This window comes from Balaenoptera acutorostrata, chromosome 2 (genome assembly GCF_949987535.1).
Source record: "Balaenoptera acutorostrata chromosome 2, mBalAcu1.1, whole genome shotgun sequence".
Taxonomy (NCBI): domain Eukaryota; kingdom Metazoa; phylum Chordata; class Mammalia; order Artiodactyla; family Balaenopteridae; genus Balaenoptera; species Balaenoptera acutorostrata.
In genome coordinates this window covers 35780550-35805902 of record NC_080065.1, presented here as the reverse complement: position 1 = coordinate 35805902, position 25353 = coordinate 35780550, and the positions used below count along the sequence as shown (strand labels likewise).

General features: G+C 39.8%; 1 protein-coding gene across 6 annotated transcripts in view; it reads left to right on the top strand.

The window, feature by feature from the left end:
• DAB2 (DAB adaptor protein 2) overlaps positions 1-19255 on the top strand; it is a 53275-nt gene extending 34020 nt beyond the window's left edge. For 2 of the 6 annotated variants that reach the window (XM_057540493.1, XM_007192167.3), the window contains exons 5-15: positions 918-1049; positions 1537-1617; positions 2050-2076; positions 2323-2376; positions 2786-2848; positions 7564-8217; positions 9185-9344; positions 13800-14432; positions 15173-15282; positions 17529-17564; positions 18872-19255. In XM_057540493.1, coding sequence (XP_057396476.1) covers positions 918-1049; positions 1537-1617; positions 2050-2076; positions 2323-2376; positions 2786-2848; positions 7564-8217; positions 9185-9344; positions 13800-14432; positions 15173-15282; positions 17529-17564; positions 18872-18934 — 2013 coding nt within the window. In that variant the 3' untranslated portion in view covers positions 18935-19255. Of the gene's footprint in view, positions 1-917; positions 1050-1536; positions 1618-2049; positions 2077-2322; positions 2377-2785; positions 2849-7563; positions 8218-9184; positions 9345-13799; positions 14433-15172; positions 15283-17528; positions 17915-18871 lie in introns of those variants that run through there. The other 4 variants (XM_057540495.1, XM_057540496.1, XM_057540494.1 and 1 more) reach the window with 4 other exon arrangements.
• The last annotated feature ends 6098 nt before the right edge of the window (positions 19256-25353 follow it).

The following is a 25353-nucleotide window of genomic DNA, read 5'->3' as shown; positions in this document are numbered from 1 at the left end:
GGTACATGCTCACCCACCCTGCTGTCTTCATGCACTGCTGTCTCCACTGTCCCTTATCTTTTGACTCTTGTTTTCACAAGCCTGCCAGAGAATGGTGGCAGGTTTCCCACACAAGCATTCTCTCACTCCCAAACCTCCTAAGATGCCCAATCTAAACTTTTCAGTGGTCTTAGTTTCTTGGAAACAAAAGCCAAGACACATTCTGAGCATCTACAAATATCCCTGAAGAGTTGAGCCCTACCATCTACTTGAAAGGGTCAAGAGAAAGGGGAGCGGGGAATACAGGGGAAAGCACTGCTAAACCAATAAGCCCTGCCACATGAAACTCCTGTATGATGACGTGGACATCTATGTGATGTTGACAAATACTTGATGACAGAATTTGGTGACTTCCAGAATGTATTGGGGGTAATTGTCCCAATAATACTTAGGAGGGTTCTCTGGCCAGTCTGAGCCAGTCAGAGGATCCTTGTGAACACTCCTCTAGCTTAGTTATGCTATTCACTTGAGTTTGTTGAGTTGAGAAAGTAGACCTCCTTGGAATGCTTTAGAGGTTATATGTTCCATCTTCGCTTTAGAAATTCTTGGTCTCCTAATCCTCAGTCCTTCCTTGCGATGTGGCATCATGTCCTTGGGATAGAGAGAATCAAGTATAGATATTTTAAGAAGGATCATTCTTTCTATTTCTGTTTTCTACTCTTTGTTGTTAGATTTTTGTTTTGTTTTGTTTTCCCCTTTTGAGCCCTTCCTAGTAACAATAAATGTAGCAGTAGCCTTCAACCAGGAGTGAAAAAATCTTCAAATGTTTTAGCCTTTTCATATATGCCTTCGTATCTGATGCTTAGTTGTGCTCCAGATAGAATCTACAAATAGATTCTAGTTTTCTCAATACACCATTTTTGATGTTCCTTTCTTAGGTAATAGAACATGAACATCCAGTAAATAAGATTTCTTTCATTGCCCGTGATGTGACAGACAACCGAGCATTTGGTTATGTGTGTGGAGGAGAAGGCCAACACCAGTTTTTTGCCATAAAAACAGGGCAACAGGTAAGCTCTAAGCCTTGAGGTATACCTAGAGGGGGACTTGAATATAAGAGTGTGTGTCTTTCAACTAGAGAGCTTGCTAGAAACAATTGGATGTAGGAGGACTAAACAGTACCTCAGAGGACAATTATCTTTAATTGGTCTAAGGAATCTTCTTTAAATGTCATTGATACCCATGTAGTGTGTGACACAAGCATTGTTAGAATGGACTTTCTCATAAGATCATTGCTGATTTTAGAACGATAGTCAATTATTCCCAGAAATCTTGAAAGGACTTGGAAAATTATCACTGTGCTTCTTGTTTTATCTAAGTATTTTATGTATCTTGAGGGTTGGGATGGGAGTGGTGGTGATCTTCCACAAACCAGGAGAGGGTAGGAAGGAGCTTTAAGAGAAAGGAAGAAAACATTACTAATCAGAACTGATGGGGGACAAAGGGAAGAAAATAGTAAGATTAAAATACTGATAAAGATGCTTTCTCTTGCTTCAGGCTGAGCCACTAGTTGTTGATCTTAAAGACCTTTTCCAAGTTATCTATAATGTAAAGAAAAAGGAAGAAGAAAAGAAAAAGGCAAGTACTATCTGATACAGGCTCTATTAGACTTAAGACAACATTCAAGACCATGTCTGAACATTATGTGAACACATGGCCTGCCTGAAGTGTTGGCGTCTATGTGGCTCTTCAAAGTATAGAAAGTGATATATTTTTTGTTCTTCCCAATAGGGCAATGTTTGGATGTTATAGTTAGGCCCTTCTGATTTCTAGTGCCTGACTCTTGTATTTTCCCCCTATAAACTTCACATTGATTCCAGGGCTACCAAGCCAATAACTCTATTCAAATCCAGTATTGATATGAAAAGGGGAGGAGAATGTAGGGCAGAAATAATATGCAAGACTCTCTCTTGCTTTCTGCTTGTGAACCCATAGGTATATTTATTCCTTTACTTAGTTCTCTTTAACTATAATTTACTAAGATCACTGAATTTGTGTCTTTCTTTTTAGATGGAAGAAGCCAACAAAGCAGTAGAGGTAAAACAGCATCTTTACTTCTTGTGAATTGCACGTGTGATGTGTATAAGCCCTTGTTTGCCACCTGCCCAAGCAGGCTTCCCTCCTAGTTTTATTACTATGTGTTCATGACCCCTCTGGTCATAGAAGATGTACAGTTGAATGATTAGTGCCAAAATCTTAACTTATTAGCAAGCCAATACACTAGGCAATTAAACTGTAGGGAAAACTCACCAACTAAACCTTTAATATTTACCATCTTTTCAGAATGGGAGTGAGGCCCTAATGAATCTTGATGACCAAGCTTGCAAACTGAAATTGGTACGTATGTAATTTTTTATGATTGTTACTTACCTGAACATGGGATTTACTTACTAAAGATGTTCCTAATACCAAATTTGTATTGAATCTGTATGAAAATCCAATTGCGACAACTCTTTCCCTAACTGTTAATATAACATTTATGTCAATATACAAAGTGATCTTTTTAGTAAACACTTCTGAATCTAATCCAAATACATTTTTAAAAGCATACATCAGATGGATTTGTTTGGGGACTTGTCTACACTTCCTGACCTAAATAACCTAATATCAAATCTGTATTAGTTAAGTGAAAATCCAATTGTGACAACTATTTTCCTAAACTTTAGTTTAGGAAACAACTACAAAAATATACAAAATAATCTTTTTTAATAGACACATCTGAATCTAATCAAAATACTTTTTTAAGGGTGTTGACCAGATGGATTTGTTTGGGGACATGTCTACACCTCCTGACCTAAGTAGTCCAACAGTAAGTGTCTGTTTTTAAATTTGCAATGTAATGGAAATGACATCTATAGCTCAAATTGGCAATTAATGAGAAATCTTGAGCATCTCATTGAAATTTGGAAGGTGACTGCTGATTTTTCTGCATAAAGTGTAAATGGCTACTAGAACAAATTTGCATCTTAAGTCACCATGGGAGCCTATCAGCACTACTTCAGATACATTAATATTGCTTAGAAGTTAAATCTGAGCAATAGGTCAGGCAATGCAGTCCGTCTTGGTATTACTTAGGATCAGAAGGAGGAGCTGAATATTAATCCTTGGTGTAAGCATACTTAAAGGAAATATGTTTGTTAGATGACTAATTGTATAGACTCCTGGCCTCTTCTTTTTTTTTTTTTTTTTCTATTCTTTCTGTTGTGATTTAGCAGCATAAGCTTGGTGTAAAATAAGACTTAAAACAAGAGGCTCAGTTATATTTAACCAAAGCTTGTCTTTGTTAAAAGAGTTGCTCATTCTTTACAGGATATTATAGTGTATCAAGTCTTATTATTGATTGATCTGTAACAACTCTGTGAGAATGGAGCCGTATTTTTCTTTACAAATAAGGAAATGGTGATTCAAAAAAACTCTCATTGACCCAAGCAGAGGTCCAGTTTCAAGGCTTAAGCCTAAGTCTCAGACCTTCCAAAACAGTCCTCAAGTGAAATTACTTGTAATTTTGAATGACTTCTTACAACTTATTTTATTTATTTAACAGTTTCTTGAATACCTGCTGTTTGCAGGGCACAATGTCAATGACATCATGGAGTTTACTGTCTAGCAGGGAGACCAACATTAAAACTAATCACAAAGCCTAACAGTTGATGTTACTTACAAGGTATTTATCCAGTTTAGAGGTTCAGATAATGCCTCTGAGTAAGTGAGTTTCTGGACTTGAACATAAAAGATGAGAAGGCAATAACTAGACAAAAAGGGTGTCATTCTAGAACGTTGGGGAGAAGGTTTATCTAGGGGTCTCTTATATCAGGGAATTATCAAACAAGCCTCTGTGACCAAGAAGGTCATAGGAATTAAAGCAGCAGCAGATTGGGGACTAAAAGTCCCGCTTGCTGGAGTACTGCAGAGAATGGCATGCCTATGCAATTTCACACAAACGCCCAGGCCCAGTGAGATGGGGATGAGCAGGGGCTGCAGACACTCTTCTCTACCCCTCCTTCTATGAGAATCACAATGCATAATATAGCGTTTAGAGATCCTAAAAAGCCTGCATTAGAGAAGCCCATTTAATGTTCTTTCAAGTAGTGAGTCCTAACTCATTTGTCTGTAAAACTTTTCGTTTTTCATAACATTTGTTACCATTGTGTAAGGATAAACTTTTTGAAATACCAGATTAGATCATCCTGAAAGGTCCATCGTAGATCTGAGGTTTTTTGATTCCTAGGCAACTTTGCCAACCTCCTCTGTGAGTAGCTCCCTTCCCAAAGTAAATTGACATCTGAATGACCTTCATTCCAAGTATAACTGACATTGAAACCAGTAGTATATTGAAAGAGACCAAAACACTCAAGCTATGATGTAGAATTCCAGTGGGATAGGCAAGGAAGCACTGACTGTTTAATCTGCTTCTGTAGACTTCTAGAAAGTTCTAAAAAAGGAAATGAAAAACAACACGAGTAATCTTGAGTCTCATTCTTATTTGACTTTATGCATTCTAAGAATTTTTGGCTTGTTGAAATAAAATGTAAGTTTTAGTTAAACTAACAATAAATTAAAATGATAAATACCATCAAAGTGATGGTATCTGATAAGTAAAAGAATGCTAATGGCACTAATTATGTGCTAGTTAGACTTTGCCAGTGTGTTCTTACATACTGACTCCATATTCATAGGTCACGAAATAGATTTATCTCTACTTGATAAAACCAGCATGTTTAAAAATTTTGAAATCTCACATCAGTTGCTCTGGAAGAGATGAAGAAAGGCAGAAATCTAAATTACCTAGACCTTATTAGTGGTTCCCTAACCCAGCTACCCTTCCCCCAACATTTATACAAAATAGTTTTCTGCATTTCAAGTAAAGCTCATGTTGCAAACTAAGTAGCATACCTTAGAATGTAATTTTTATTGCCAAACCACTTGAACAATATTCTTCCATACTGTATCTCAAAAAAAAAAAAAAAGGAAAAGAAAAAAAGACCAAAAAGGCATGATCTCTAACTTTATAAACTTGACCATTTGAAAGCATGGTTATTATGAAAAGAACATAAAGTGTGGTTTCCCCATCAAATCTGGCATGGGGATGGGAATCAGGGCACAAAGCACAGTGTCATATATACGTAAGATGCCATGGGTGGGCACAGGTGAAGTTGAAATAGAAGGATCAATGAGAAAAAGCTTTGTAAAGAATCTGAACTTAAGTTGGGTCTTTGAAGTATGTAGGAAAATAGAGTAGTAGTTAGGCTAAAAGTAAACGAGGTCGCCTGGTGGGTCATTTTGAAAGTCTGGCTAATGGAGATTATTTTAATATTGGGGAGTGGCAGGAAGTCACTGAAGGCTTTGAGTAGGGAGGTCCAGGATTTGGTAGGCTGGAATGGTTAGGCAAGGTAAGCTACCTGGAGAAGAGCTAGTCTAGAACTTAGTATTTTAAACCTTGTCTGTGCAGACACCTTCTTGGTTGCCTGCTTGACCCTCTTACTGGAGCCCCTTAACAGCAGGGACTATATTTCATGTTCAGTTCTTGTCTCTCAGGTGCTTACATGACGGCCAAGTGGATGCAGTGTTTACAGTACAACAGAGAATTAAAGAAATGCTGACCAAGGGGGTGGACGAGAAGTCTTACATCTTTCAGTTGTAGTCTATGAATCAGACTCTTAATCTTGGATTAACAACAACCTCAACCTGAGGAGAGCCTTATACATTTTACTTATAGGGTGACTATTCAGAAGTCTAACATTGTGGCTCCTGTTTGGTGTCCTAAGGACTTCTTCTGAAGTAAATGAAGGAGAACTCTACCAGCTGTGAACACCCAACTGTTCTAACCCAGAGGTGGCTCATAATAAATGAATAAATATTACAATCACAAGCTTTCATAATACATTTTGTCCTACCTTTTGATTGTTAAAGATCCCTACATTAAGAAGCCTTCCAATCAATTTCTTTGATTTTTTTGTAAGTTTTTTTTTTTTTTTTTTAATTACAAGCTCTCTCTTCTGACAAGTTCTTCTGGTTATAAAGAGAAAAGCTGGCTTTTAAAAATTGTGCCTTTATACCTAACAGTGAAGGAAGCCAAAATATAGAACACCAATTAGGTTTGATTTAGGACCTAAACTTTTAAAAATTTTGTTCTTTTCTCTTAAAGCTGAGGAGACCTATTCAGTCTCCCTTTTTATTTACTAGTTTGAGAATTTTATATTCCCTTGAGATCATCTTGATCATTGTCACAATGACCAAAATATTTAATAATCTGCCCAGGATAATGCTAGAAAACTAACTTCCATTTCAACTCGACAGTTTTTATTGTTTATATTCTTCTGTGGCTAGCATAGTTAAGTATTTAATTGATAAAAGTCAATCAGAAGGAAGGTCTGTCAGTATGACAGCTATATCCCAGGGTGAATCCTAATTAGTTGTGTCATTGACCTGAATAAAGACGTGTCAGATTTATCAAATTTGCTGCTTTTATGCTGAGAAGAATGTCATATCTGACAATTGAGAATCCAAATAATTAACATAACTGAAAAATAATAGGGAAGGAATAGAATTTGTAGAGTTATTCATTTAGTATGTCTTTCAAATTAACTCTTAAACCCGTATCTCCACCTTATACATAAATTAAAGATTAGATTATACATAAATTAAAGGTGACTTAAACATTAGTTGAATTTATCCACTAAGTAGAGGAGACTCCTGTCATGACACAGGCAACACTAAACTATATTATGAAAAAAGGTACAACTATGAGAGGTTAATGTGATATATTATGTTAGATTATATCAGTATTTTGAGTATCATGTTCTTAGAAGGACATAGACAAAAGAGTACGTCCAGAGGAGAGACTAGGATGATGAGAATGAGAGAGCCAACTTGGCTACGCCTTCAAAAAGATCCTTAAGTATTTAAAGAGGCATACCTGGCAGGCTGTGCTGTGAGGGGAGAATCTTCTTTGCCCCCCTAGAGGAAAGACCAATTGTAGGGAAATATATTTGACCTTAAACTTTATTATAACTAGAATTATAAGATATGACTATATTAGGCAATGAATTCACTCATTTAGAGAGGTGATATTAGGTGACTCTGGGGATACAATAGGAGTGTACATCATGTAGGAAGAGAGGCTAGGCCATTTCCTTCAAGCTCAATATACTTAGATAGTCACTTAGAGTGACTCGAAATCAATTCCCTTTAAGACTGTCAAAGGCATGAATTGAAACAATGATGATTATGAACTCAGCCAGTCTGAAAGGGTGAGGGGAGACATGTAAAGTAAACAACAGTAAGATTTCACTGAATGAAGGGCCAATGAAGTTGAGACTTAAAAGGGCCTGAGAGGGGCAAGGAGGACCTATTCTACAACTAGTAAACGCACTCAGGGACGCGATGGGAGGAGGTAATGGTCAACCAGTAAGACTGAAATCTAATGGAAATTTTGATAATCCTAGTCATCTTATGTAGCTTTCTCATTTGAAGTCACAACATGGACTAACACTTTCTTTTTTTTTTTCTTTCCAAATGTGATAGGAAAGCAAAGATATCCTGTTAGTGGATCTAAACTCTGAAATCGACACCAATCAGAATCCTTTACGAGAAAATCTATTCTTAACAAATGGCATCACCTCCTGCTCTCTTCCTCGACCAAAGCCTCAGGCATCTTTCTTGCCTGAAAATGCCTTTTCTGCCAATCTCAACTTCTTTCCCACCCCTAACCCTGATCCTTTCCGTGACGATCCTTTTGCACAGCCAGACCAATCGACACCCTCTTCGTCTGATTCTCTCAAATCTCCAGATCAGAAGAAAGAGAATTTGAGTAGCTCGTCTACCCCTCTGAGTAATGGGCCCCTGAATGGGGATGTTGATTACTTTGGTCAGCAATTTGACCAAATCTCTAACCGGACTGGCAAACAGGAAGCTCAGGCAGGCCTGTGGCCCTTATCAAGTACGCAAACACAGCCAACAGTGAGAACTCACAATGGGGTATCTGAAAGAGAACAGAACGGCTTCCATATCAAATCCTCCCCGAACCCTTTTGTGGGAAGCCCTCCCAAAGGACTGCCCGTACCGAATGGCGTAAAGCAGGACTTGGAAAGCTCTGTCCAGTCCTCACCACATGACTCCATAGCCATTATCCCACCTCCACAAAGTACCAAACCGGGAAGAGGCAGAAGGACTGCTAAGGTGAATTGTCTTCACATATCCATTGGCAGAATGCATGTTCGGTACCAAAGGGTGGTGTGATGCAAGCTCTCTTTCCTGCTGCTATTGTAGTTTCCTGTGTGGCTGTAAAATAGAAGGTGGGATAAGGCACATCGTTCTCCAGGAATACTTTCCTCTAATTGTCACCCTTTTTAAGCTTCTCACTCGGCAGTGTTTGTCACACCCTGCTTTCCATTTGCATGTCGTCACATATTATTAACTAAACACAAGTTTTTCCGTTTTTAATGCTGCTATGCTTCTGTACCTCCGGTAAGTTTGATCATCATGTTCTGGGAAGGGAGGGGAAGGGTTCCTGTGATTCCCTTTGTACCTTCCCCGTACTAACACACGCCCCCATACACCCCCCATATTGCATTCATGTCCAAGGTGGTGGTCTAAAATTCTCGAGTTTGTCTCCTCTGATTAATGACTGAACAATCCATTGTCTTAAAAGAAACATATATTTACGATTACCACTTCCTTCAAAAGCAATTTAAAATGTCGTTTATATAAGTTTCATTTTAAAAATCTCATTGGAATATGCTGGCCTAATGATTAGACTACTGTATCATCTTTATGCAGAATGATTTAAATCCAGAAGAAGGATCAAAATATTTAGGCTACTTACTTATAGTTGCCCTTTCTCTCCCAGCTTCAAGCGTTTAGCTGATAAGGAGACCAGACAGATACAAATGTGTAAATCAGCAAAATAGATTTCACTTTGAAGGTCCTCCATTGCATCAGTCACCAAGACCCAATATTCTGTCCATTGCCGGGATCTGTGGCTTTTTTTTTTAATTTTTTGTCTTTTGGAGTTTGTTATAGTAATTTATCAATAATGGGAAAAAGTTTTTGTTTTCCCAAATTCAAGGTACAGAGTAGGGAACAGAATAGAGCTGTATTTCACTGTTCCTGAGTAACTCCTCTGTGTCCCTCTCTGCCCTATCAGTCTCCAGCAAAAGACTTACTTGCATCAGACATCTTTGCTCCTCCCGTCTCAGAACCTCCAGGCCAGACATCTACAGGACAACCTGCAACCCTACAGACCAACCCCCTGGACCTCTTCAAAACCAGTGCTCCTGCCCCAGTAGGGCCCCTTGGGGGTCTAGGTAGGTGTTTAGAGATGGAGTTAGGTTTGGCTCTGTTACTTTCACTCTAAGATGGTAATTCATAGGAGGGAGCACTTCATATCCATAGGGGTTCCTGGGGCATAAGATTTGAACATCCTAGGGAGCCTTTCTCCCACTTTTACTTCTGTACAACCCACCCCTATTAGGTACTCTTGACTTGTAACTGGAATTTGACTCCTTGAATTGGCATATGAGAAGAAATCCATTTTTAGTATTGCACTTACCTGAACCAACTGGTCATGGCTTACTGAAGACAATTGTAAGGGATTCTGAAGCCCAGACCAGCTTCATTGGAGAAACAGGGTTGAGATGAGAGAGACTTGTCTATCGTCTCTATTTGAAAAAGTAGCAACATGCATGTCTTCCATGCAATTCTCCATTACTAAATTGAAGCCCTATCCCCTATTTAACCAATATCCCTCTTGGAAGGGATATACACCACAAGAGGTGGCTATAAGTTAAATCTGAAGCAAGTGTGAGTAATTGAATGAAAGTGCCAGGTTCTGAGCCCAGTTCTGTTTCTAGGCATATGGTAGGTGTGAGACAGGCATATATCCTGATCAGTCTCTGAATACTTAAGCCTTAGCAGCTCCTTGCTGGTATTTTGGCTAGGTGGGTGCCTTAGTAGAGTTAGTAAGTCCACAGTATAGAAGTCTGAAGTTGAAAAGAACACAGAAATAAGGGAAGAGATGGAATTTTATCAGATACCTGAGAGGTGATGCAGCTGTCATTCAAAAATGTGTCACCAGCTCTGCAAGCCACTGAGCCACTCTGTGGCAGGACGTTGGGGAAAGCCACTCGGCCGAGGGCTGGCCCTGCTACTCTTTGCCTGAAGCCTCCAGTTCTCTCCTGCCTCCATGGAACAGTCTTCAGAAACCCCGACAATGGTCTTTGCTCTCCTGCTGAAGCTTCTCTTTGTTTTTCTACTTCTTGGCTCCCCTACAAGCTCCAAATAGACTCTGTCTTGGGAGGGGGCTGAGGGGGGCTATAGGTGAAGGGAGACTCTCCCCTATTTTGTAAAATTTGACCAGGGATCTTGGCTTTCTCTGCCTCCTGCTGAGTCAATCATCAGGACTCTTTTTTTTTCCTGCTGTTTTCCGACAAAGGAAAATATTTTGGTTCTGTCATCTTAGATCTGTTCCATCATATCTGGACTGTGGTAGCAACAGGAGGGTTGTTTCCCACCTGCTGAGTGGCTGAAATCCCTGCAGGTGTGAGAAGCCCACTCGTTCCAGGTCTCTGCTTGGCATTTACACCATCAGGAGACTCTCCCCAAGTACTTCATATCTCTTGGGGTCTTCCCCTTTCTGCATCCCTTTCTCCTCCACCCTCAAGTGGAGCTAGTTGGTGCTTTCCCTGCAGAATGATAGAGAGCTTGCATGCAGTGCCTATGACTAGGTAACATCGCAGAGCTTCGTAGTTTCATATCAATGCCCCGAAGAATTTTTACAGCCGATATTTGACAAGTCAGCCTGAAAATACAGCTGGACCCTATAACTGTTAATTTATTCAGACGAAGTGAAGCTTTTTGGCTAGGTGCCCCTGTTGAGGCCTTGGGGTATACAACTGCAGAATACTGATGATTCTTCCCAGTTTGGACATGGGACTCAAACTGAGCCCTACAGTATAGCCCCTGTCCACTAGCAGGGATCCTCAGCCAAGCCATGGAAGGTTGTAGGTCTGGCTTCCGCTGGACCCAGCTGGGGGATCGTTTCCTCTGGAGAACTGGGGGTGGGGAAAGGGCATTGTAGAAAGCTGAGCCTTCGGCTTTGACTAGCTGCCCCGTGCTTTAATCTATCATCTAAAGGTTAATAAAACTAACTTTTTATACCCACACTTTCTTTTTCCTTACCTTTCTTCAGCAGGACCTTAAATATCTTAGAAACATGATGCATGGGATCTGGTAGATGGGAATGAAGGCTGGCCTAAGTATACACTGGGAAAGCCTTTAATTCCTCGCAAAAGTATTTTTCTCTTTTACCACCACTCCCACTAATACCATCTAGGACTAAAGCCACACATTTTCCTAAGGGAAGGCAAGTCATCCAACATGAAAGATGGTAAAATTCTACCCAATTTTTGCACATCCAATTGGTGTAAATTATTAGTGAGTGACTCTGGCTTCAGTTAATAAAATTTAAGTAATTGGTTTTAAAATGCCAGCAATAACTTTGTTCAAACTCAACCCACTTCTAGAAGCCTGTATTATAGGATCTAAGAGAACTGTTCCCTTGATTGGTTGTGAAAGGAATACAGGCATACCTCATTTTATTGCACTTCATTTTATTGCGCCTTGGAGATATTGAGTTTTTTACAAATTGATGGTTTGTGGCAACCTTGAGTCGAGCAAGTCTATCAGCCCCATTTTTCCAACAGCATTTGTTCACTTCGTGTCTCTGCATCACATTTTGGTAATTCCTGCAATATTTCAAACTTTTTTATTATTCTTATATTGCTATGGTGATCTGTGATCAATGATCTTTGATGTTACTATTGCAAAAAGATTATGACTTGCTGAAGGCTCAGGTGATGGTTAGCATTTTTTAACAATAAAGTATTTTTAAATTAAGGTATGTACACTGTTTTTTTAGACATAATGCTACTGCACATTTACTAGACTACAGTATAGTGTAAACATAACTTTTATATGGTCTGGGAAACCAAAAAATTTGTGTGTCTCACTTTATTGCCATATTCCTTTTATGGCAGTGGTCTGGAACCAAACCTGCAATATCTCTGAGGTCTGCCTGTATGTATACTCTTGAGTGTACATGAAGTCTAATTTCTGTATATGTCAAATAAGTATTTGAATTAACATTCTAATAAAAAATATAGTTCTGTTCCTTGATGCCAAGGAGACAGAACAGGAGGATAGGGGGCTGGATTTGGAGGTGGTATGCCTGAGTTTTAGTCTCTGTCACAGACTGTGACCCTCCCAATTGTAATAATTCATATTCTTGTACCCAGTTTCCTCACCCCAAAAATAAGCATGTTGATTTAGTAAGATGACCCACCACTGAAACCCAGCAGTCTTCGTGAGCACACCTTGTGTTCACGGCCAAATGGCTGTTGTTCCTGATGACGGTTGAGTCAAGTAACACCAAGCTCCAATCCCAAGAAAATTCAAGATACAACATCTTACTATATCAGCCCCTGAACGTTATTTTAAAAATATTTCTCACTCTGGAAACAAACACATTCCTAACCCAAGTTTGAAGGCCTTCTCCTACTTTGGTTAGAAAACGTTCATAACTAAAGGATGCTCTGCTCCAAAGCTCAAAGCAAGTAGGTTTTGAGAGCAGTGTCGTTTGTGAATAGGTATGAGGCTGAATTTAGGTTTTCTGTTAGTGGTGACAGTTTAACTGGGTCATTAATACACTTGGGAAGAGGCAGAAGAGAAAATGTGCTACGTATCAGAACAAGATGTAGGGAATGAGCTTCTCAAGGAGAGGAGGGCACACATTGGCGAGACCTAGATTTTAGTGATTTAATGAATTACAAATCAACAATGGCAAGGGTGCAGATGATAGAGCCATTTCCCCACAAAGAGCAGATGCCTGGATACAGGCGGTTAGTTACATTGCAAGGGTTGTTTTTTTTGTTTGTTTTTTTTTGTTTTTTTGCTTCACTTTATCTCATCTCCCTCTCTTCCTCTTCCTCTTTTAAATACTCTGTTCTAACTTCTGGCAAAGTTTAGTGAGTGACACATGGCAGGAAGCACTTTTATTTGAAACAGCTCTCCTAGGAAAACTAGCCTTTCCTCCATTTTTGTATATAAAAGTCTAAAACTATCTTGGCATCAACCAAATTTTATCATCCTTTTATATATCTGTGTCCACCTTGGCAGCATTTAAAAGCAAAGAAGCTTTGAAATGGTTTCTTCGGGATGTAAACATGTTAAAGCCTAATGCACATGCCTGATAGCTAGTCTCCATAAGACCTCAGACATGAGCCAGTTGCCAAATGAAAAGATTAAACCAGTGTCTCAAGAGTATCTGATGGATTATATTAATTTGCTTCATAAAAAGCATGGTTTCTATATGTAAATGTATTTACTCAACACATAGGTTCATGCTATTGACAGGCTCTGTTCTAGCTGTTTGAATTACATCAGTGTACGTATGAGAAGGGCTCATTTTCTTTTTTATGACTAGGTACTTATGGACTGTACTATCTATCTAATGAGGAAACTTAAAAAGGTGTGGAAGAAAGAAAGGGCTTCGAAATGCGACCAGCATTTAAATGCTTGCTACAGCTAATTCATCTTTAGAGTGAAATAATCTAATAAAAACCATGTCAGCCTCAAGGCTTAATAAAGGTTTGGCATGTAGATGCTCTCTAAAACTGCTCTCCGGAGAGTTGACTTTCTGAAACTCAAGAATCCTCTTCAGGCTAGTTTCCTGATAAGTCCTTTATCCCACTTCCTTCCTTCAGGTGGTGCGCCAGTTATACCTGCTCAGACAGGACCGTGGAACCCAGCACCCTTAGTCTTCAGTCAATCCACTACAATGGTCCCGGGCACTATGATGGCTGGTCAGCCTTCAGGATTCAGTCAGCCAATCGTCTTTACCACAAGCCCAGCTGTTCCAGGTTGGAACCAGCCTTCATCCTTTGCAGCCTCAGCTTCACCTCCAGCACCTGTAGTCTGGGGCCCGTCAGCATCCGTGACACCCAATACTTGGTCATCAACCAGCCCGCTGGGGAATCCTTTTCAGAGCAATGTTTTTCCAGCTCCTGCTGTGTCAGCCCAGCCCCCTTCTATGCTCTCCACTCTCCTGGTCACTCCTCCTCAACCACCTCCCAGAACTGGCCCTCCGAAGGACGTCTCCAGCGATGCCTTCGTTGCCTTGGACCCACTTGGGGACAAAGAAGTCAAGGAAGTGAAAGAAATGTTTAAGGACTTCCAACTGCGGCAGCCACCTACTGTGCCAGCAAGGAAAGGAGAACAGAATTCCTCTGGGACTTCCAGTGCCTTCTCCAACTACTTCAACAACAAAGTTGGCATTCCTCAGGAGAATGCAGACCATGATGACTTTGACGCTAATCAACTGTTGAGAAAGATCAATGGTAAGCTACCTACTTCTCTGTCAACTGTACCAACAAGTATTTCACCGTCACATGGGCCCACAGAGTCCCTCAGAAGAACCCTCTCCCGACCCACCAATAGCTTTACTCTTGCTCTTTTTGCTTAGCAGGGGTTATGGAGACAACTTAACCATTTACCTTATGGAGTTAACTGTTTACCTTAGTTAGCTGTTTCTAAGGGCTGGCCCAATGCTGCCCTCTTGTGACAATTCTTAAAAGGGCTGCCAGGAGCTATTGAAATTCAATGGGTCATGGCACCTGGAGGCTGTATGTATGATAAGGACTCATTTTTTCATGAGTAGGTATGTATGGACGGTACTACCCATCTAATGAGGAAAGTTAAAAAGGTGTGGTAGAACGAAAGAGCTTCAAAATGCAACCAGTATTTGAATGCTAGCTGTACTGTATTAGTGATTTAATCTCTCGGAGCTTTTACTTCTGTGTTGGCCTCAAGGCTTGGTGAAGGTTTGCCATGTAGGTGCTTTTAAGTGAGGGAATTCTGAATCTCTTCCACTTCAAGCGAATATGCATGGCTTCCTCTTCCAAGAAGGGATGAATTTGCCTGTAATAATCACTGGGAGTCCTGGTATTTGGTGGTGATTTTTGTTCCATTGATGTCAATTTCAAAAGTATGGAACTTAATTTCTAAGATAAGCCTGACTGGAGAATTTGTGCATGTATTTGGGGAAAGCTTGTCTACTGACTACTTTTTCACCTTCTAGAACTACCAAAGCCAGCTCCCAGACAAGGTGCCCTGCCAGTTACCAAATCTGCTGACAATGCATTTGAGAACCCCTTCTCTAAAGATTCTTTCCGTTCATCACCAGCCTCTGTAAGTATCAACTATTAGAAGATGATGCTACAGAGTACATGCCACATAGAGTTACCGCCTCCTGAATTAACCTTGCTTGTATCTTTGACGGTAAAGGACATTTGAATAAGATTTATCATTGAGAACCATCGCAGTGTAAACCTCAACTCAAACTGGGGAAAGATTATTTTTGCAGGATCTACTCTCCTGAACTTGAGAAACAAATATCATATAGAAAAGTCCTTTGTATCTCACTTAACCTAGCTCGGGAAAGCACTTTGAAAGAAAATTGAGCCAAAATACTACCTTTAAAAATTTTTCAAAGATTTAAGTTCCTAATTTCCCACCCATAATTACTTAGCTCATAAAAATAATATTTTGCATTGGGAGGCAAACATAATTCTGAAACTTGGTTTTGATGTAAATAATATATATATATATATATATATATATATATATATACACACACACACACATCAATCACAAGCAGGCAAACACAAATCATCATAGACCCATACAATATCTGATTAGTCTGTGACCTAAGTGATTTTTTTAAAAGGGATCTGAGAAGTCTTAATTATAGGTGTTTTCTTATCATTGTAATTATAGTTATTGACTAGATGGTTTTATCTCCATAGATTGCTTCTCCTCAATCCACATCTTCTGATGTATATAGGGATCCATTTGGAAATCCTTTTGCCTAACTTCTGTAAGTAGAAGATCCTGCTAAGCTTAGGTTTGGTGAAAAAGGGTGGCATGGGGGTAAGGGTGAAATTTTAATTTTAGAATCGGAAAGAAGTTAAATCTCTGTCATGGAGAAGTAAAAGATATGGAACGCTATACTCAACTAATTCAGTAATGAGTAGGCTGGACATTTATGAATAGAGTTCTCATATTATAAAAGACAGTACTGTACTCATATGGATATGGATTTCCATCATCCTGTGTTTTTGATATTTCACTTCCGTATGGAAGTAAAACTCAATATAACACATAACAGCCTTCTAGATTTTTGACCTTCATATTGAAGTGATTGCAAAGCTTCCTAATAATTACTCAGTTTTCTATAGAAGCTTCAAAATCTGAAGACCTTCTGAAGCCACCAAACAGGTCAGCCAGACAGATCATGATCACAACACTTCTGCCTCCCAAATCAATACATATTTCTTTGTGAGGGGCCTCAAATTAGTCTGAACTAGTCTGGCGGTGTTAAATCCCAAAGTGGTGACAGCTGCTGGTACCTCCGTCAAAAGTAGTATGAGCTCACATGAGTCTGCTGGTGGGTTTTATCCTCGCTGAGTTATTGTGTGTAACCACCTTAGACTGAGACCCGGGAAGGGGAAAGGGGGAGGGGTGTTTTTCTTTCTCAACAGTGAGTGGAAGCAACTTTAATCTTAAAAGGTTGAAGTTAGTGGAGGAGAGGAGACTTCTCTGCATTTTGAAAGAGGTGAACAACAGGAAGAATGAAAAGAACCCAAACCCATTTTTTTTTCAGTCTTGCCCCATTCAAGTGAGACTACCAAACTATGTCTTGACCCACGTAGAACTGAATTCTTTTAAATAGATAAATGTCTTAAATCTGATACCAACAATAAGATTTGAGTTTATTTGCAATTTGGATTAGCCCCCCTCACTCCACTTCTGTAATTACAGTATTTCTGAAAGTGCTTTTCCGTAAAATCAGCTTCAGAGAACCGAGTGAGATTACTGAAAAGGCCAATTCCTGGGCCCCAGCCCTAAGGAATCCCCCTCGGTGCTGAGGAAAAGCTTCATTTTAACAAGCGTCCAGATGATTTCTACTGTTAATAAAGCAGCGTAATATATGGAAGATGTTGAAGGGCTAGAAGTCTTGACAGAGACTCATTATTGCTTCTTCTCCAGGGGAGGCACACACGAACAATAGAAAGGAACAAACTGCACTGAAAGTCTAGGAGGATTTTTTGCGCTAAATTGAATTGACTAGAGTTCTCTTTGGAGGCCCTTTCTTCTTTAGGTCATGAAGGAAGGATAATTTTGGTCAACCTGCTAAATATATAGATTGAGGGGTAGGGAGGACAATTGCCATGGGAGAAAATGGCTAACATTATTGAGCACTTGTGTTAATCACTTTATTACAGATTCTACATCGACTATTTTATCCAATCCTCTTGAATCGGTCCTAGGAGATACTATGATTGACATTTTAAAATAATAACTTAATATTTAATACATTGATAGTCAACCCAAAATTTCTAACCATGGGTTTTTTCTTCTCCACACTTCTCTAGGAACTTGGCATGCTGACTATCCAGAGGAACAAAAAGGTTGGCCTTAGTAGTCAAGGACAAAGCTAATAAGCAGACAAGTCCTGACCTCTGCCCTTGTTCTAGCTTTGACATATTATCTGTTGCCTTATTTCTTGCTGCCTCTTCCACTTGTAGAATGCCTTCCACTTTCTGTTTAGCTAAACTGAATCTATGGCTTTAAATAAATTAAGAACCTAAACTCTCTAGCTTAAATGTAAATGAAGTAGTTTCCCTCCTTGAACCCTTGTTTATTGTGTCCCTAGAACCTTCTAGAACACTGTGCTGTGTACCCTCTGGCTGGGCGATACAGCCACCACAACCCCTCAGATCATACTGTTTTGAATAAATTTTAAAATCCTTGCTGTTCAGAGTGTTTCGGGGTTCTGTTTCAGAGCATAAAACCTAAAGATTGTGGTAGAACAAGGCATCTTCTTAAACCTTGCTTCAGACCATCACTTACAGAGCATTTTTAAAGTAAAATGGAAGCAAGTTCAGTTTCTCTCTGGGGACTTTGAACACACCTAAGAACGTTTTTAAAGATATAACTTCTCTTTCCGAACATTATTCTTCTCTCAAGGGCAAAATTGTCCTTTTTCCAATCTCTTGCTAGCTATTGCAAATGAGGAAAAATCATTTTTCATCTCTCCTCCTCTTTTCCCTCTGATTCTCTTTTCAATCATTTTTACTCCTGGGTTTATATAACATTACCGCTCTTTCACAAACAACAGAGTTTTATGGGGCAAAAAAATCTAATGATTCACAGATCTGAAGCATCTCTGCCTTCTCAGTAATCTCTAATCCCAGTAACTAGAACTGCAAATGGGCACAACCTTTATCCTTTCTATGGAATAGGAGGCCATCCTCCTGAGCTGAAGTTCCAGAAGAACAGTTCATGTTGAAGAAAAATTGAACTCAACTCAGCAAAGAAGGACCGTATTCTGAAGAGAAACACATCACAAAGTTAAATGTGATAGTGCCAATCATGTTAGGTGCTTACTTGGGGTAATGCCAGGCCTTTATCAAGTAACTGGAAAGCTTTCTTGATGCCACACAGTCTTACAGTTAGTAGGATGATAAATGGGGGGAAAAATCTGCGGTGTTATCATTAAAAATCTAATGCCTGCAATATTTTTCTCCTCATAACCTTGGAAACCTTTCCAGTTCATTTTCAGTCCTACTGTCAGCACAGTCGAAGGGTTTGTTCTTGCCATATGAGTTTTGTTTTGTTTTGTTTTGTTTATGTTGGGTTTTTTAATGTTGTCTCTTGACCCCTAGTGCTCAGGTTCTTGTGGGTGTTAATCAACCACATACAATGTTATCTTTAGGTGGAAGAAGAGGATGACTGCTCAGGATCTAAACAAGATGATGGCCTCATGAACCTCTACTGATTAGCTCCAAGTAGTCCGAGCTAAAGTCCTGTGGTTTTACGTTGAATGACAATAGATGATCACGTATGGCATCATTTTCCATCTGACTTCCCACTCAGTCATTATCAACACAGACTTGAAATAGTATTTTATATGTCCAAATACCTAAATGTGCTAACTGGAGGCAATTATTTCTAGGGAATTGAATTTTTGAAAGTAGAAACATTTTGAAAGTGATGACCAGCCACACAATTGTTTTGTACATACTTATTTTGCTGTGCACTTTTCTGTATGCAAAGAAAGCTATAAATTTACTCATTTCAATAAACTGGAATGGCAGAATCTCATGTGTTACTGTCAGTTCATTTGACCCCTGCTTTCGGTTGACGTAGTAGAGTCAAGGTATAGCGTACACCAGGGTGAGGTCAGCAAATGTTAGTTATAATAGATTCTGGATTGTCACAAAAATGAAAAAGTGGAAATCCATAAAATAGGACCACAGGTAAATTACTGTCTCATGCCTTTCAAGCTTCTATTTTCTCTCTCAGACCTATACATAGTCCTTCCCTGGGAGTTTAACGGGAGTCTAGCGGATAAGACCTGTACCAGAACAACCTCAATTATGTCTAGTATAAAAATCATTCTTTAGTGAACTGTTGGTTCATGCCTTTTACCCTTTGCCTCCCCTTGTTCTTTAGTTAGCCATGTTTGACTTCATCAAAACACAACTGTGTGGACTGGTCCAGACTTGTATAAGCTACTCAGAAGAGGCTTCTGAGCTTCTGAGTTAGGTGGGCAGGCCGATGCTCAAATGTCTTTAGCACTAGGACACTCTTAAACACTCTCCCCTATTAAAAAAGTTCAAGGCTCTCATTCATTTCAAGAAGACCTAGAGCTACAGGGAAGATGACCCCAAGGCAGACCCTGCTTGAGTGTAGAAGTCTTGATGTTAAACTTGACTCCTCTAGGGAATAAGATGAACTTGACAGAGTAGGTGTCATTGATTGGCATTTACTGTTAGGGGATGTTTGGTAGTACGGCCTTACCTTTCCCTTTAACTGAAACATCTGGTCTCTTTCTGACAAGGAGTAGAATATAGAGAAACAGACCCCACACATAAACAGCTTCAAGTAAACAACCACAGATGAACTGGAGAAGGCTGCTGATAAGCACAGGTTGCACAAATTATGTGACTCTGCAGTGTATCTAACCCACTGAACCTGTGTGATATTGCCACGTGGTTTAAGCAAGATCTTGCCAGAGGTTAACCCTTGCTCGTGTGTACAAGGGATGACATTCACTTCAGTGCAGTAGGAACTACTGTTGACCAAGCCGAGGGAGGTGCTTCCTGAAGTATCCCTGCAAAGTAGAAACAGACCTCTTTAGAGTCTCTAAGTAGCAGTGGTGTTCACACCTGTAAGCCAGGAATTCAGCTTTTAGGGTAACACTATTATCACAGAAGAGGGTTTCATTTAAGCATCACATAGATCTAAGCTAAAAGCTGAACTTTAACAGCCAGCCTGGGCCTCCACTTCTCTCATATACAGGCAATGCAAAGGGAGAAGGTATTGATTTTCTCAAAATAATCTTGCATTTGTGAAGTGCTTTACCATTTACACAACATAACTTTATTCTGTTGCTACTGTAATTCTGCAAGGTGGGATCTGTTACTGTTCCAGCTCATCTGAGAATGTCATCCATGCTTTACAATGGCTACAATGTGCTTCAACTCTTAGTGAGTGGTTTCCAAGGTATTTGATTGTGGAACTGTGCATCTTAACTACCTTTACTATAGAAGTTGGTAAAGCTGAAAGCTTGATTTCCCAGCCTCCCTTGCACGTAGCTGTGGCCATGTGACCACGTTCTGGACAATGAACCATAGCTGAGGTCTCATTCAGCTATGTAGGGAGATCTTTTCAGGCAGTGATTTCAAACTCCTCCATCAAAATGTTAACCGTCATGTCTCGAGAGCCAAACAGAGTATGATTCTGTGTCTTTCCTGTTGTGACAGCAGGGAGGGGAAAGAACAGAGGATATAGCTAACTCAGGAGTTTGGTTGACCTTGCAATAAGCTGACAAGTGAGGACTCTGACCCATATTCCTGGAATAGCTTCAATACAAAGTCTCTTAGTGAAAGACAGGAGCTCCCCAACAGTCCCTGGTAAATATTTAAGCTATTATAACCGTTGGAGGAGATTGCTAAATAATAAAATGCCTAATTCTTGCTGGGAAATGCTATGTTTTAACAAACCCCCATCTATTACAAACAACTACGTCTCATGTCGTAAGTCGATATGCCAAACATGGACACACACGGGCTGTGGCAGCAGCAGCCCTGTTAACGTGTCCTAATTACAGCAATGCTGATGGACAAGGCCCACCCAGGTGTCATCGCACTTAATGAGAGACTGAGCCCCTTGTTCTCCATTGCTTCTCTGAAAGTATGTGCTTAATAACTGGACCTCTACCATGTGCTGAAATCATACGAGTGCCAGTCTCCAGGGAGATGACAGTGGCGGCTGCTCGTGGCAAGGAAACTGGGCTTCTGCGGGGACCAAAGATGGAGTGATCATAAAAGAAGAAGAAGAAGAAGAAAAAATCTAACTATGAAGGGCTCCAGACTAAGTTTTCCTTATGATGTTAGCTGTGGAGTTTTCTGTCAATTCTTTTTCATTTGCTTGACTTCAATCTCTATTATCTTACCTTAATTGTAAGAAAGAGAAATTACTGCCAGTCCAAAAGTTACAGGGTGACCCGACTGGTCTGAGTCTGGGTTTTGGATGTTTCTGGGGTGTGTCTGAGGCTGCCTCCACGAGGTACCTACTTACACTGATGGATCATCACAGAACCTTTTGTTTGGGAGCAGCTAAGAGGAGTGCTGGAACACAGGAGCTATAGCAGAGAGGGATGAGGAAGAGAAGGAAGGGTCAATAGGACATTGCCTCCCTGTCTCCCTCACTGGCCTGTGAAACTAGTAGAGAGCCTTGATGGTGGAAACAATAGGGCTGAAAGAAGGAAGAATTTTCTTCTTCTGATGAAAGACTTTGGGCAAGGCAGGCAGTTCAGGGCCCACGAGTCCACTAGTAATGAATGGACAAGGGTAATGGAAGGCTCACAGTGGCTAAAATTAGTAGGGGATAATTTTTTTCACAAAAAAGTCTAGATTGATGCCTGCTGGTGTTGGCTCAGCAGCTCAACAACACCCTCAAGGACACAGACGCTTAGCTTTTCACTCCAACTTTTATAGCCTTTGGCTTTTTCCTTATGTTTATTTCCTAATGGTCACAAGATGGCTGCATAGCACCAAATAGGATATTACTGTTCAAGTAGGGCAGAAGGGGAAAGGCAGTACAATCAATGTCTGCTCCTCGAACCAGGCATTTCGGTTTTCCCCAAGCCTTTCCAGTGGACTTCAGCTATGGCTCGCTGGCCAGAATGTGGTCACGTGGCCACTGCTAAGTGTAAGGGAGGCTGGGAAATCAAGCTTTTAACTTTACCAACTTCTATAGGAAGGAAGAGGCAGGGCTGGCTGGGTCATTTGTGGGGCTCAGAGCAAAATAAAAACAAAAATGGAGCAAAAATCCATTGTTCAAAAAGCAGGGGAAAAAGTGCCGTTAAAGGCAATAAAATATAAAGCTATCTCCTTTCTTCTGAAATCTCTCTCTTAACATGATGTATTTTGTTTGCCATTTAGTGTTGTTCTAATAAAGAAAAATTAAAATATTAAAACATTAGCGTGAATTTTAACTCTAATCTTTAATTTATATGTGGAATCACTGAAATTACACAATTTTTGTATTTCATCACTCATATATGCACATGTATTTGCACGTATTTCATTCTTCCCAGAACCGTTAGAAACACGGCACAAAGCTAACTCAACTGTTTTTAATTCACTTCTTGACACATGTGCATCCTACCAGCACATCTCACTAATGAGTAAAAAAAGATAGAAAAAAAGAAACTACGTGTTGCCCTATTTTTTCTTTCCTTCTATATTGTTATTTTCAGAATGACATGGATGCTGATGCAGGGAAGGAACACTAGTAAGAAAGATATGATAATGTTTCTTGGTCATTTGTGGGGTTTTGTGTGGGTTGGAAGGAAGTTCTGGTTCAGAGGGTGTGACTTCTCAGGGCTGTCAGTGGCCCACCCACAGCCACTTCACCCCCCCAACTTAGTCTTAGACGTAACACACTTAGCTTATACTCACTTTTACTTTGAGCCACTGAACTCCCACACATCATAAATCCACCTGAATCCCATGTTCACAGGGCAACATAAACACTCTGTGCAAATGGGGTGTCTTGGAAAGGGGGACACACAGTGCATATTTCTTCTGTTTGTGCACAGGCTCCACTTTCCCATCAAACTTTGCTTTCAAAACAGAAGTCCCCACGGAAAATTCAGAATTTCAAGATGGCATCAGCAGAGCATTAAACAAAGCCTGGGGCCCTCCTGAGTGCTGAGCCCTGTGCTACTTCACGTGCCCGTGAAGCCAGTCCTGGCAAGAGGGCCTTGGAAATGGGTGATGGATTAGCTAATGTGTTTCCCACATGCCTGGGTCATAGTTTAACCCCAAGTTGGCCGACCTCCAAATGTAGATCAGGGCAGTCTTTGACCCCATAGCGCCCTCAGGGCAGAAAAGAAGCACAGCTGAGAGCACAGTCAGCAAAGCTAATGGTAAGGCACTTTTACTAGAAGGTAGGAGCTAAAGAATGTAGAGGACTAGTCTCTGTGAGTTAGTACCATGAAGGTCACCACACATAATAAAATGGAAGTGGGGGGGGGAAACTACAAGTCACTGCACAGGAGGCTTCAACGTCTTTTATTATTTATTTATTTATTTATTTATTTATTTTTGGCTGCGTTGGGTCTTCGTTGCTGCGCGCGGTCTTTCTCTAGTTGTGGCGAGTGGGGGCTACTCTTCGTTACGGTGCACGGGCTTCTCACTGCGGTGGCTTCTCTTATTGTGGAACACCAGCTCTAGGCACGCAGGCTTTAGTAGTTGTGGCACTCAGGCTCAGTATCTGTGGCGTGTGGGCTCAGTAGTTGTGGCTCACGGGCTTAGTTGCTCTGTGACATGTGGGATCTTCCTGGATCAGGGCTCAAGCCTGTGTCCCCTGCATTGGCAGGCGGATTCTTTTTTTTTTTAATTGTATAAGGTTTAAGAGGCTCAGTTTTCATAAATATAAATAGATGAATTTTCCACAACATTGATATTTAGTAAATGAAAAGTCACACAGACAAGGTATAAGAACATAAATGGTTCTGAGAGAAAATAGTACCTAATGTTTAAAGATAAGATATGTTCCCTGGCCTATAAAAGCTAGGAACTCATCACTAAATCTTTTCATAAAACTGTTTTATAGCATGTAAAAATTCCCACTGTAACTAATGCACTTCCGTTTTCAAAATAAATAGGATTTTTCTTATCGTGTCTTGGGCAGTCATCAATAATCATATCACATGACTACAGCTCATAGCCTCCCTACTTGTTACCACTACTCTTTTTTTTTTTTTATTCCAACAGAAAGTCACAAAAATTATAATCATCCTCATCAGTTCACTCAGTCCCATGTAATTAATTTTTTTTTCATCTTGATCTTTTGTTAGCACTTTTATGAATTCATAAGTTTTCCATTAGAGTTCTGAAAATGCTTATTCATTCAGTTCAGCAGTCTAGTCAGTTACCAGAAACCTGTACTTGTCAGAGTCTTTTCCATGAATTCCTTGAAGATGAAACCCTTTTATAGGGACATTTTTGCAAAAGCATCAGTGTACACCCAGAACTGTCTATAAATGACAAAAGACTTAAAAATGACCACGGTTAAAGATTTGATGAAAGTTCATAATAATACAATTGACAAGGAAATTTAGTTATTTCTGAGATATACATTTTAAAGTAATAGCTAGAATTATGACTTATAACATTATACCAGAACATATAAGATTTTTAGAAATTTCATGTAATGTCTGAAACATTTATATTAACATATTTCCATACAAATAACCCAAAGAAAGTTTAGTATTAGTTTTTTTGTTGTTTGTTTGTTTTTTTATACTGCAGGTTCTTATTAGTCATCAATTTTATACACATCAGTGTATACATGTCGATCCCAATCGGCAGGCGGATTCTTTTTTTTTTTTTTTTTTTTTTTTTATACTGCAGGTTCTTATTAGGCATCAGTTTTATACACATCAGTGTATACATGTCAATCCCAATCGCCCAATTCAGCACACCACCATCCCCACCTCATTGCAGTTTTCCCCCCCTTGGTGTCCATATGTCCATTCTCTACATCTGTGTCTCAACTTCTGCACTGCAAACTGGCTCATCTGTACCATTTTTCTAGGTTCCACATACATGCATTAATATACGATATTTGTTTTTCTCTTTCTGACTTACTTCACTCTGTATGACAGTCTCTAGATCCATC